The sequence below is a fragment of the Octopus sinensis genome, unplaced genomic scaffold (genome assembly GCF_006345805.1).
Source record: "Octopus sinensis unplaced genomic scaffold, ASM634580v1 Contig06923, whole genome shotgun sequence".
In the NCBI taxonomy this organism is placed as follows: Eukaryota; Metazoa; Mollusca; class Cephalopoda; order Octopoda; family Octopodidae; genus Octopus; species Octopus sinensis.
The window spans coordinates 5,001-20,000 of record NW_021829670.1 but is presented as its reverse complement, the minus strand read 5'-3'; the positions used below and the strand labels follow the sequence as shown (position 1 = coordinate 20,000).

The following is a 15,000-nucleotide window of genomic DNA, read 5'->3' as shown; positions in this document are numbered from 1 at the left end:
CACACACACATATATATATATGTGTGTGCGAGTGTGTGTGTGTGTGTGCGAGTGTGTGGTGTGTGCGAGTGTGTGTGTGTGTGCATATATATATACATATATATATATATATATATATATATATATATATATATATATATATATGCGAGTGTGTGTGCATACAGGTGTATGAGTATGTGTGTATACATACGAGCGTACGTATGTAATAAATGTATGTATGTATGTATTTATGTCTATCTGTCTGTATGGATGTATGTATGGAGGTGGGCGGAACAAAGAAAGGAAATTAAAATACAAAACAACACACCCACTAACCATCTCTCCTCCCACTTATCAAACCTGTTATTACAGATTCAAGTTTCTGTAATTACTTATCTAATCTCTATTTACTGTCGTGAGACTAATTGGTGTGGGTGCAAGAGTCTCTCAAAACAACGACTTGACTAAATTGCACGTGTGTATGTATGCGCGCGCTGTGTGTGTGTATATATGAGTACGTGTGTGTGTGTGTGTATGTGTGTGCATGTTTGAGTGTGTGTGTTTGTATGTGTGTGCATGTCATGTATGAGTGTGTGTGTGTGATACATAGGAGTGGTAGCTCCTATACGTATCGCCCAATCGGTTCGTTTTTTTGTTTTCTCTCACTTTCTTTCTCTCTCTCTCTCTCTCTCTCTCTCTCTTCTCCCGTCTCTGTCTATCGATCTTTGACTGTCTCTTACCTACTTTCCCTCCCTGTCTCTCTCTCTCTTCAATCTTTCTCAATGTATACACTGACCTATCAACCGTTAAATAAAGGGCAGGAGCTGTGAAATAAATAGGGCGTGTCTCACAAATACGGCCCCTCTCCAACGGAGCAGCGCATGCTTATTATATACATACATTCAGACATACATAAACACACACACATCATACGGACTGAACGAATTCAGACAGAAGTACGATAACTACACATTTTCACAAACGTACAGAAAATAGTGCGATGGTGCACGTGTGTATACACACACACACACACACACACACACACACACACACACACACACACACACACACACACACACACAACACACACCACACACACACGCAGAATAAACATACAAATGTACACGGTCATGGCAACCCATACATATGACAAATACCATATAGATTCATGTTATTAGCATTCTGGTTTCTGAATCCAGCGATCCGAGTTCAAGTCTTGAGAGAACCTAATACACAATGTTTTATAGGCAGAGGCATGGTTGTGCGGCTTAGAAACTCGCTTTGCAACCACGTGGTTCCAGGTTCAGTCTCACAGCGCAGCACTTTGGACAAGTGTCTTCCTCTATAGCCCCGGACTGACTAAAGCCTTGTGAATGGATTTGGTACACGAAAACTGAGCAGGAGCCCGTTGTGTATATATTATATGTAAATATGATACACGCACATATACAAACACACAGATACACAAACGCCAATTCACTCACTTACACACACAAACACACACACACAAAGACATACACACACAAATAATAAAAGTAGTACATACAGAGAAGCACCTGCACACATACACACCACACACACACATATATATAATATATATATATATATATATATATTACACACCACATATACTATAAACATACATACGTACATACATTACACACAGGCATTACAGATATACGCACATACATGAACACATACATGCTATTACTAGCAAACAGGCATTGGTCGGATATACGACGCATGCATTATACACATAAACACACACATTACACACATACATTGCACGCATATACACATACACAGCACACATGTACGTATACACTATACACATACACACATACATTACACACATACATTCACCCATAAACACATACACAGCCAGAGATTCATTGTCTTTGGTTAAAACTCTGCTGTATCAAGTCTAACCAAGGGTTAAACATGAACCATACACGAACACACACACACACACACACACACATACTGATGCACACACTCACACACACACACCGGTTTGGAACCACACTTACAATATTTTGCCACGACGCAAAGAGTCGATCTTCGTCGAACAGAACCGCAGATCAAAAGACTTTCTACCCTTGTCTTTTTACATCAGCCAATGTCTCCATGGCCTAGTGGTTAAGGTGTTGGGTTCCCTATCACAAGGTCGTAGTTTCGATTACTAGACTGACAGTGTGTTGTGTCTTTGAAGAAAGGTCGTCGTTTCCGTCTACTTAGCTGATATATGATATCCATACCTACGACTACACAGTGCAGTACGTTCTTTTATCCCTCTTTATAATATATACATTACGCAGTATGTCTCTAAATTGGTTTCAAATTTGGTACAAGACCAGCAATTTCGGAGGAGGGGCTAAGTCGATTAAATTGACCTCGGTGGTCAACTGGCGCTTATTTTATCGACTCCGAAAAGATGAAAAGCAAAATCAACCTCGGTGAAATTTGAACCCAGAGCGTAAAGTCAGACGAAATACCGCTAAACATTTAAACATTTTGCCCGGCGTGCTAACGGTTCTGCCAGCTCGCCGCTTTGAATAATGCCCCTATATTGCCTATACTTTAATTTCTGCTGTTTTTAATTTAATTTTATCTTATTTTAAACAAAATTAAGTGTGTGTTTGTGTGTGTGTTTGTAATTATGTATGTATATATATATATATATATATATATATATATATATGACAGAAGTGAAATACTTTTCATGTCCCCTTTCTTTATCCTTTTTCAGGCGGATGTTCCCAACGCTTAAGGTCAGTCTAGAGGGACTTGATCCTCACACCAAATACATATTGCTTATTGATGTTCTCCCCGTCGATGACTGTCGCTACAAATATCACAATTCCGAATGGGTGGTCACAGGCAAAGCTGAACCCCACATGCCAGGACGTCTGTACGTCCACCCGGATTCCCCAGCATCAGGCTCGCACTGGATGAAGCAACCAGTCTCATTCCACAAACTCAAACTCACTAACAACAATTTGGATCAAAACGGACATGTGAGTAGAAGTCTTCATATCATTGATTGTTCGTCTGACTATTAGATGATTGTTATGATTATATCATGATTTGATCTTGCATTCTATCTATCTCTTCCTGTTCCTTCAATTTTCTCTTTTCGCTTACTGTCTTTCTGTCGCTTTCTCCCATTTTTCCTCTCTCCTTTTTGCTCTATTTATTCAAGCACACACAGATGCCTTCCATATACATACTAAATATATATATATATATATAAACATTCACACACACACACACACACACACACACACACAAATACACGAGCGTGTGTGTGTGTGTCTGTAGAATGTAAAAAGAGAGAAAATAGACAGTTTCTGACAATGCAGAAAGTTTGATAAAAACCTTTATATTCCGGGCTCGAAAGTCCATCTACGAAAGAAAAGAACAGTCTAAGAAAGTCCAGTTATGTAGGATCCGTTAATCCACTCAAACTCTCCACTGCTTATATAACAGCAGCAGTCGCTCTCCAAACCTAGGTGTAATCTAAGTCCCACGCATTGGTATAAACCAGTGGTTCCTAAACTTTTTCGGGCTGCCACACCCTTAGCACTCAGTCCACTTTCTAGCGCTGACTAGAAGAAGTTATTATTTGGTTTGGGTTTCAAAGTTCAAAGTGGACTAAACCTTTCATATCCCAGCAAACAGATAACAACACTTTAGCCAGGGGTACCTGTGTTTCTCATTTCCCTACCCACTGTCTGCAGCATTAGACATTTTCATAGGGAACCCATTTCTCATCACCAATCACTATTCGGTCCTAAAAAGATACATTCGTGAGACATGACTGAAAAGAAGAGCGCACATTCACTTTCTGCGCGTGATTAGACTCGGAAAGTTTGTGAAGAACCAATTGACCAAATTTGCTGACTTTTCCTATGGCACACAGGTGTCGATGAATGGCTGCATGACCAAATCTAAGCTTCTCTGCTAGTTTCTCAACAGTTATGATGGCACTTTGTTCCACCAGGGTTTGCAGGACATCCTCAAAGCTCTACAGATCTTCCAGGACGAGGCTCATCTTCTAGGCTGTAGTTTCCAGCTCGGAATTTCTGGAAGTACTGCTGACACTGGCTTACGCTTATTGTCCGATCCCCATATACTTGCACCATCCATTGTGTTGTTGTCTTTATTGAACTCATAAAGCAAAATTTGCCGAATATGCTCCTTTGTCGTAGTAGAAATGGCATAGTTTCTTAAAGGAAAACAGCTCACTGTTGTTTCTTAATCTGCAAATCCAAGAGAATCACACACAGAGCGAAACTCTTAGTGTTGCGTAATATAATAATGAAAAGACAGAGGAAGGGATTTTATGGTCTCGCTACGATCATCTAATGAAACATTTTAGCGAACACGCAGACGCGCAACTTAAAATCTGCAAATTAAGCTAATAATCTATAACGTAAAAAAAGATCAAACGAAAAGTGTAAGTAAAAACTAAAAGCTACACAAAGAAAATGTATTAAATCCCGTACACTTTGGTGGGAAAACCGTCAGTCACTGAGTTAGCAGCATATGTTACGTAGTTTCGTATATTAGTATGTGAGGGAAGAGCTATTGTAACTTAGGAAGAAATTAATGCTTCTAGTATTTAGGGTGAGAATACTGGTATTCAGGCATGCGATAAAACTTTAGCGCTTCATGTAGTTCCTCGATATACTGGAGGCAGATATCATATATTCTTTATGTTGAGTTTTTATATAATATATATATATATATATATATATATATACTATATATATATATATATATATATATAATATATATATATATATATTAATATTACATATACACATACCTACATACTACATACTATACATACATACATACATACAACCAAACAAAGATACCCTGTTGCTGATTTGAAATTCCAATGAAGGAACCTTGGATCTAGGGTAGAAACCGGTTCTTTCTCTATTGGCAAGAAATCTTGAAATAAACTGAATAATGACATACATACATACATACATACATACATACATACATATATATTTACACACACACACACACACACACACACATATATATATATATATATATATATATATATACAGTAACCCTTCGACTATCGCGGGTGTTATATTCCAAAAACTCCCACCATAGGTAAAAATCCGCAAAGTAGAAACACTACGGTATATTTATTTTTTATATCTATAATTTGTATATATTTATTTTATCATAAATGCAAAACACCACCACAGAGGAATCAACGTAAGCTTAAATAATAAACCAAGATATGGCGAGGGATTATTGTATACGTATATATGTATATATATATATGACATAACATATACATGCCTAAAGAAAGAAATATAGTAAGACATGATGTGTTTGTATGTGTGTATATATATATACGTATATGTATATATAAAAATGTTTGTACATATGTATATACGTATACACATATATGCATATGTATGTGTATATGTTTGAATGTACACATGTATGTATGCATATATGTCTGTGTGTATATATATATGTGTGTATGTATGTATATATATATATGTGTATGTATATATATATATATATATATATATATATAATATATATATATATATATATACATACATACATACACACACACATATATACATATATGTATGTATGCATATATGTATGTAAGCAATAGCATGGCAGCATTGATATTGGTCGGGCTGAAACTACAGTTTGCAGGTATGGTAAGTGTGAAACAACGATGGATTGTTCGTGACTCATTCATTTTATCTTGGCTACTTGACATATCTATATATCATTATACCTTCAGTTTTTCTCCTAACCCCTCTCCCCTGTCTGGCATCTGCATAACAAGAATTTCAATGTTATCTCTTTCACTGCTAATTAAAACAACCGTATCGCATCCTTTCGCCAATATCGATCCTCGACATCAAGGACATAAGCATTGCTCTTTTCTTACTGATTTTAACACTTCAGCTTGTTACTTACTGCCTGTTCTTTTTTCTTCCTTTTCTTCTTGTTCGTATTTGTTTTATTGCTGTTTTATTGTTTGTTTTTGTTTGATTTCTTCTACGAACAACCCTACACCATCTAAAATAAAATGGTACATATACATATATACAAACAGAAAAACGAGAAAAAAAAATCAAACAAACACGCATCATTTCAAAGCATCATGGGAGTCAGTAGGTTTAGATACAAGCAAACAACGCTCTCTATGAGTAAACAGTTGTATTACTGCGTAAACATTTATTACTGCGTTTCGACTCTTGTTTGCCGTCTTTTACTGAGTCTCCTGGGTAAATGTTTTTTACTGGTGTTAAGGAATAGAATTAAGCCGATTAGAATAGAAAAAAATGTTGGCAGAGAAGACAGATTTATTCAATAATAATTTAGGTTAGATTACATTTCATTTTTTTCTCATATTTCAGTCTCTACAACACAATTGACAACATCTGCGGCAGCCATCTTAATTTCGCTTTTTACCAACTTCCTTCCATCTTTTCTCCGCTGCCTGCTTTCATTTAACATCTCGTTTATTCTCACATAAAGCGATCAGTTATAGTAAATTCCTCACTTATTATTTACTATTCCCTCATATTTAAATCTGCATACCGTTCGCAACATTTGCTTATGTTCTTATTATTAATAGTATTAGGCGCAGGCGTGGCCGTGTCGTTAAGAAGCTTGCTTACCAACCATGTAGTCTTGGGTTCAGTCCCACCGCGCTTACCTTGGACTAGTAACTTCTACTGTAGCCCTGGGCCAGCCAAAGTCTTCTGGGTCGATTCGGTTGACAGAATCTAAAAAAAAAGCCCGTCCTATATGTATGTATATCATTATTCAGTTTATTTCAAGCTTTCTTGCCAATAGAGAAAGAACCGGTTTCTAACCTAGATTCAAGGTTCCTTCATTGGAACTTCAACATCAACAATAGGGTATGTTTGTTTGTATGTATGTATGTATGTATGTATGTATGTATGTATGCATGTATGTATGTATGTATGTATGTATGCATGCATGTACGCGAGCAAATTTGTATGTTTTGCTTTATGTATGTATTCTCATGCATATAGTTGTATATTTAGACATGCTCATATATATTTAAATGATAAACTTCTGGAGAGTTTTACAGATTTTTACAGTTCCAGTGATGGATTTGATCTGTAGTCTTCGAATTAGCTTTCTTTTTTCTGGTTTTGAGAAGCCCAATTTCTCAAGATTGGTATTTACGTATGCCAGGGCCCTAATAATTACAGGTATAAACCTGAACTTGTAATCTGTAACTGCAAATTTCTCAATAATTCATAGTAGGTATTCTCTTCTTCAGCTTTATGTTAACATCCGCTGGACAGCTAATTTCCACAGTTGTACACAGTTTCTCTTCTCTATCCCAAATCATTATATCAGGTCTGTTGTGCTTACATTTTATTGAGGTTTTCACTGGAACATTCCACCAGTACTCCTTTTTATTATGAGTGGCTTTGGCTTCTACCATACTGTGGGTTCTTATTTCTTTGTCCTCGGGATTATCCTTCCGACAGATTTCACTATAGAGTGTCTTAGCTACATCATGTCTTATCGGTAGATAATACCGTGCTGATATTTTCGGACAACTGCTTATGATGTCTGTGGTATCTTCGGTGTTAACTTCACAAATCTGCGTCGGTTGTCACATTCTACTGCTTTTCCTATATTTCTGTCCCTTTTGTGCATCGGGTATTTGGATGATATTTCCTGTTCCTGGATTGCAAATGCATACCCTTCAAAGTGGGAGGTAGTAATCCGGCTATTAGTCCATGAAAGAATGTTTCGATTATCAATGTTACTATCATCTCGTAGTTTTCTACTAACATGTCCATGCATAGTCTTCTGCTCATATATGCTCATCCTTTCATCTGATGATACGTTGCGGTTGAGTCGTGTGACTTCTTTGTGCATGTATTTAAGGTTATCAGACAAGGAATGTTGCTCAAGGAGCTGCCTTCCAAGTATTATGATGTTAGCAGCCTCATGTATGCAAACTTGGTCAAGGGATGCACTTCAACACTTGGTGGTCAAAAGATGTTGCCAAAGGGATATGATACGACATTCAAAGGCATTTTGGATCGATGTTAAGCCTCTGCCGCCTTGTTTTCGTTTTAGGCAGAGGCGGTTTACGTCACTTTTGATGTGGAAATTATGCGTGCTTGTTAGTATTTTTCGGGTTTTCACATGAATGTCTCGAATTTCATCAAGCGTCCAACCAAGCAGCCCAAATGTTGGTATGAGTACTGCCACTGCAAACACGCTGTCAGCCACTGTTTTATTGAATGCAGAGAGTTCTAATGTCCAAATTTTCTTTATTCAGCTGTAATATTCTTTAGTGACACGTGCTTTTCTGCAGGTACCACTGTAAGATATATTCCTCGTCAGATATAGGGGAAACAGTTAAGTCATTGATGGAGATGTTGCTTGTCTGGTTCACAATGTTCCCCTTTTTCACAACCATATAACATTTATCCTGATCAAACTCCCACCCTACATCCTTTGAGAATGTTGTAACTAGGTCAAGGCTCTTTTTCATTTCGTGCATATACTTTGCATAGAGTTTGCTTGTATGTATGTATGTATGTATGTAGGTAGGTAGATAGGTAGGTACATATGTGTGTGTATGTATGCATGTATGTATATATGTAGGTATTATGTATGTATGTATGTATGTATGTATGTATGTATGTATGTATGTATGTATGTATGTAGGTAGGTAGGTAGGTAGGTAGGTAGGTAGGTATGTGTGTGTATGTATGTATGTATGTATGTAGGTAGTATGTATGTATGTATGTATGTATGTATGTATGTATGTATGTATGTACCTATGGGTATGTGTCTTTGTGTCTGTGTCTATCCCCCACCACCGCTTAACAACCAGTTAATTAATGGTTCGGTAAGTTAGCAAAACTTACCGATAGAGTAAGTATCAGGCTTTAAAAAAATGAAAAAGAAGTACCGAGATCGAATTATTGAACTTCAAGACGGTAGTAAGAGATAAAAGATGAAAGCTGAACTAAATAAGCAGGCTCATGAATTTTAGGGAATGTGGAGTTAGTGACGGTTGGTAAATTAATGGTAACAAAACCCGGATGATAAACGAGGGCGAATTCATGTTCTTCACCAAGTGCTTACTTTTAAGCGTAATATATACGTGTGTATGAGAGCCTAAGATACCTGAGAAATATTGAAGGTATACGGTGTTCAGTCCAGCATCAGAACCAATCGTAGCAAAGTTTCTTAAAGGAAAAACTGATGTTGGTGATGTTGTTTAGCCCTAGGTTAGAAATGGTTAACTAAATTTTTGAACAAAGATTTCCAGACGTGACTGTGGTGACGTCTTTTTCTTTAAATATGGCATATCTTGGATAACATTGTCCAATGGGTATTTTGTTTTGAGGAGGTGGAGTGGGGGTAAGGTGGGAAGTTCTAAGTCGGTTGAGTGTGATTTGAAGTAAATTTGACAGCTATTTTTAGCAGATTTAGGCCCCCTTCGTTGATTTGGAAGTTATAATACCGTTTATGGTGGTGGTGGTGTGGTGGTGGTGGTGGTGGTGGGGTGGTGGTGGTGGTGGTAGTGGTGGTGGTCTTGAAAGCAATGCTACTCCTGTGGCTGGTGACTATGATTATGATAATATTGATATTGGCAAAATCAGTAAAGCAATCAGAGAAACTACCTGGTGGTATTCTTTTCTTTACGTTCTGAATTCAAATCCCTCTGAAATTAATTTTGCCTTTCATCCTTTCGCGATCGATAAAATAAAGTACCACTCAAGTACTGGAATCGATTATATTGAACAAGACACTCCCACAAATTTCAGGACTTGTGCCAATGCTAGGAACAGTTAATATTGAGATTGATGGATTAACAGAATTCTTAAAACGACATTTTTTTTTCTGAATCTTTGTGTTCTGAATCCAAATGCCACCGAGACTAACTTTTCCTTCTAACTCATCCCGGGTTCATATTTACCTTCACACATTTCATGCCTTGTGCGTATATTAGAAACCACTCCTCTCCCTTGTCCTCCTTTTCATCATCATCAGCATCAACTACAGCAGCAACAACAACAAAACCAACATGTATGTCTGCGCATGTGCGTGCCAGTATAAATGAAAAGTTGTCTACAAGTGAAAGGTGCATCAATAATAAACGAATGTGAAATTGAGGCCTTTAAACAAGTTGTTATTGTTATTGTTGTTTTACCTGCTCTTAAAATGATCGTACTATTAATGTTTTATGCATTTAGGTTTTGTTCGTTTGTTTGTTTTTTTTTTTTTTTGCTTTTTTGTTTGTTTATTTTTTTTCACGACGGTATATTACAATATAATGTGCATGAATCTTCTCACAGACAGATATATAGAGATAGACATACAATAATAACTTTTGCCAGCCCTGTCTCTCCTTCTTCCTCACATTCTCTTTCCGCTTCATTCTTCTTCAGATTATTTTGAACTCCATGCACAAGTACCAACCACGAGTTCACGTCGTACAGGCCAACGATGTATTCACTATGCGTTGGGGATCATTCTACACCTACGCCTTCGAGGAAACAAAATTCATTGCAGTGACGGCTTATCAGAACGAACAGGTAAAAAAAAATACACACATTCAATTTTATTTATTCCTCCTTTATCTCTCCAACCCTTGCCGACAGTCCATCGAGTCTGTAAGGCAGGAAAAGGAAACCAGTAGTTTAATGTTCATTGACATACATTATCAATTAATTTCTTGTCTGATCAATTTCTAATAAGAAATTCGTTACATGTCAATTTAACATGTAAAACTTTGTAACTCCTATTAGCTAATGAAACACGTGTAATGGTGAATAAATAATACCAAACCATTTCCAATTTCTTTTGTTATATTTGTTATATATTATATATAAACACACAAATACACGCGCGCGCATGCGCGCATAAATACATACATACATGCATACATACATTCATACATACATACATTCATACATACATACATACATACATACATACATACATACATACATACATACATACATACATACATACATACATACATACATACATACATATACATATGGTATTGATTTTGTTTTCACTATCATTTCAGATTACACAATTAAAGATTGATAACAATCCATTCGCAAAAGGTTTTCGAGACAACGGAATGGGCAGGCGGTAAGTACAACACAATATTGAATCGGTGGATAAATATTTCAATGATCTCGACGAATGAAAGACAAAAATCTACCACGGGACATAGAAGCTAAACTACAATAAATATTCAAATTGTTTGTATGTATGTATGTATGTATGTATGTATGTATGTATGTATGTATGTATGTATGTATGTATGTATGTATGTATGTATGTATGTATGTATGTATGTATGTATGAATGTATGTATGTGTTTATGTATGTATGTATGAATATATGTATGTATGTATGCATGTATGTATGTATGTATGTATGTAGTCAAATCGAATAATCGAACATTAAAAATAACAATAACAAATCAACAAGGGGACGTGTCCGGGGAATGTATCAGTTTGACGTTCGGTAAAAAGAGAGGGCTTTTGACGTTTCGAGCATAGCTCTTCGTCAGAAAGGAAAACGAAGAAAGTCCAGAGAAGGAAAAATATCACCAGCAGCATGAGTGTGGTTACATGTCTATAATTAGCTATCCCTATGTATGTGTATGTATGTATGTATGTATGTATGTATGTATGTATGTATGTATGTATGTATGTATGTATAAATGTATGTATGTACATGGTCTCTCTTTTAATTTTTGAAATGATATAAACAAGGCGCTGGTTTCTGAGAAACAAACCCCAATCGCTTGAATTTAGATAAAAAAAACAAAACAATAATGATGCACATGGTGATTTGCTGGTTTCTTTCTTTGATTGAAAATCCAATGTTTTCGAGATTATTACTTCAACATTTAATACAAAAGCAAGTACAGAAATGATCACGCGTATAAATGTTCGTTTATAATCTTTTCATATTTTTTTAATTTCTCATTTTCCTAATTCAACTACAACTGTCTTTTCTCGTCAAATTACTCATAAACATATACATATGGACACAGTCATGCTCAGTATATAACCACAAACACACACGCACACACAGACACACACACACACACACACACACACAACACGTATAGTCACACACAGGCACACATATTCACTGCGACAACTGCTTACTCGTATTCAATTCACATTTTACATATATTGTAATACATATAGTGAGAAATGAACAACTGTATAAGAACGTGCGTATAATTAACTATCGCACACCCACTGAACCGCAGTACATTTATAAGTCCAATTTAGGCACGTACCGTTAACAAATAGCTTTATAACTTGGAGACAATGTATGTGTGTGCGTATACTCTTTACTCTTTACTCTTTTACTTGTTTCAGTCATTTGACTGCAGCCATGCTGGAGCACCACTTTTAGTAGAGCAAATCGACCCCAGGACTTATTCTTTGTAAGCCTAGTACTTATTCTATCGGTCTCTTTTGCCGAACCGCTAAGTTACGGGGACGTAAACACACCAACATGGTTGTCAAGCGAAGTGGCGGGGGACAAACACAGACACACAGTATATACACAAACATACATATAATATATATATATAATATATTATTATATATATATATATATATATATATATATATACATATATACGACGGGCTTCTTTCAGTTTCCGTCTACCAAATCCACTCACAAGGCTTTGTCGGGGGCCCGAGCCTATAGTGAGAACACTTGCCCAAGGTTCACGCAGTGGGACTGAACACGGAACCATGTGGTTCGTAAGCAAGCTACTTACCACACAGCCACTCATACGCCTATATGTATATATGTATATACGCCTATATGCTCTTTTTCTCTTTTTACTTTAGAATATATTTTGACGAGCTACCTTCTTGGTAGCAAGTTGTATGTAGCAAGTTGTATGTATGCATGTATGTATTCATGTATGCATGTAAGGATGTAAATATGTATTCATGTATGTAAGTATGCATGTATACATGCATGTATATGAAGGGTTGGTGAAAAGTCACCTGACAGTAGATCAAAACTATTTAATTCCAAGATTTATTTATGTTTAACAACTGAATGAATTTAATAAAAGCGTTTAAATATGAAACATCATGAAAATTGTTCAAATTGAAGTCCTTCCTGAGCGACACTTTTCCATTCGAGTCAATACATAATTACAGATAGCATTTATGGAAGTTTGATTTACTGTCGGTTGACTTTTGGCCAATCTGCATGTAAGTATAGGTGTGTAGGGCAACGAAGGAAAATAGAATTTATATTTCATTGTATTAACAGTTTGGCTCAAGATCGCATTCCTTCAAGTTTCACAGAGCTGAGAGTAAACACACCTGATTATTCTGAAGCAGTTGCTCAAACGATCAGAAATGTTTTTCTCACTTTTGAGAAACTACAAGTAATGAGATTAAGTGCTAAACTGTTAATGCGCGCACGCGCACAGATTTATGGGGATATGAGAATAAAGAAAATTGGATGGGTTGTAAACAAACATAAATACAACATACTAGATTTATATATTTTGTAGTTTTTATGGTTGTATTGACTTGCACACATATATAGTCCCTCACACGCACAGATATATGTATATATATACACACTATACACACTATATTATACATGTATATACATAGTGTACATATATATATATGTGTGTGTGTGTATGCATATATATATATATGTGTATACACATATAGACATAAATACATACATACATACATACATACATACATACATACATACATACATACATACATACATACATACATACATGCATATTATTCTAATGATCTGTTGCGGTTTAACCTCCAAAATCAATTTGAAATATCCAATGTAAAGCTTGGAAATAACCACAATGATGAAACACACGTCGAGAACAAATGCTATAAACCTAATTTTACAATAATTTTCTTATATGATATGATATTATATTATGTTATATTATATTTTACACACACACACACACACACACACACACACACACACACACACACACACACACACACACACACACACACACACACATGCACACACACACACATATATATGCGCGCACGCATATATGTGTGTGCTTGTATCTATATGATATTCACCAATACTACTTTTAACACTCATGTGAACTAAATCATCTCTTATATTAACTTTTACTCTGTCACAAACCAACAGAGGTAATATAATTCCTTCCTCCATATCAACTATATTTTATGTATTATCAAGCTAAGCTGACAACATGTACGATTAGCAGGATAGAGCTATGACTAAATTAAACTTGAAATGCAGAGGAAAGTTTGACAGCCTAGCATCGAAACAGTAATGATTGGCTTAATTATGCATAAAATATTAGGCATTCAATTAGCATTCCTTCATAACGAATGGAAAATATTGACCTTTTTATATTCAACGAATAATATCTATAGTGTGAATCAACCTACCTTGCGGAGTTTCTGAATAGACATTGGCGAAGCAGGATATATATATATAGATCGTTAGCTCCTACACGCATTTTTTTCTCTCCTTGTTTTTCTCTTTGTTTTTTTTTTTTTTGTGTATCTTTCTGTCGAAGAGCGTAGGCTCGAAACGTAAAAGACTTGTTCTATTTCTATTCCTGAGCGCTATACTAATACATTTGTTTGTTTGTACTCCACCTGCCTTCGTCTTTTGTTTATTTTCGTAAACCTTCCCGTTATATAAATATATATATATATATATATATTATATATATATATATATATATATATATATTTATATCGTCGGACGAACGATTATGGATTAAATCTTCTTTTAGTCACCCTCAGACTTATCTTGGGGTGCTTTATTCTAAGTGATTGGACGATTTTTTCTTTTTCAATTTGTCCCGCCCTATATATATATATATCAAACAAATAGTGAGGGATTATCAATCCGGGAAAAATATTTACCCTTCCCCATCCAATATCCATTTATTCAGTGCTC

The 15,000-nt window shown here is 35.8% G+C and overlaps 1 protein-coding gene across 2 annotated transcripts in view; it reads left to right on the top strand.

Annotated features, from left to right (window-relative positions):
- Positions 1 to 15,000, top strand: part of LOC115227695 (T-box-containing protein TBX6L-like) — a 21,672-nt gene that overhangs the window by 5,453 nt on the left and 1,219 nt on the right. The window contains exons 2-5 of one of the 2 annotated variants that reach the window (XM_036498704.1): positions 2,729 to 2,996; positions 10,443 to 10,589; positions 11,090 to 11,157; positions 14,635 to 14,638. In XM_036498704.1, coding sequence (XP_036354597.1) covers positions 2,729 to 2,996; positions 10,443 to 10,589; positions 11,090 to 11,157; positions 14,635 to 14,638 — 487 coding nt within the window. Of the gene's footprint in view, positions 1 to 2,728; positions 2,997 to 10,442; positions 10,590 to 11,089; positions 11,162 to 14,634; positions 14,639 to 15,000 lie in introns of those variants that run through there. The other variant, XM_029798446.2, reaches the window with a different exon arrangement.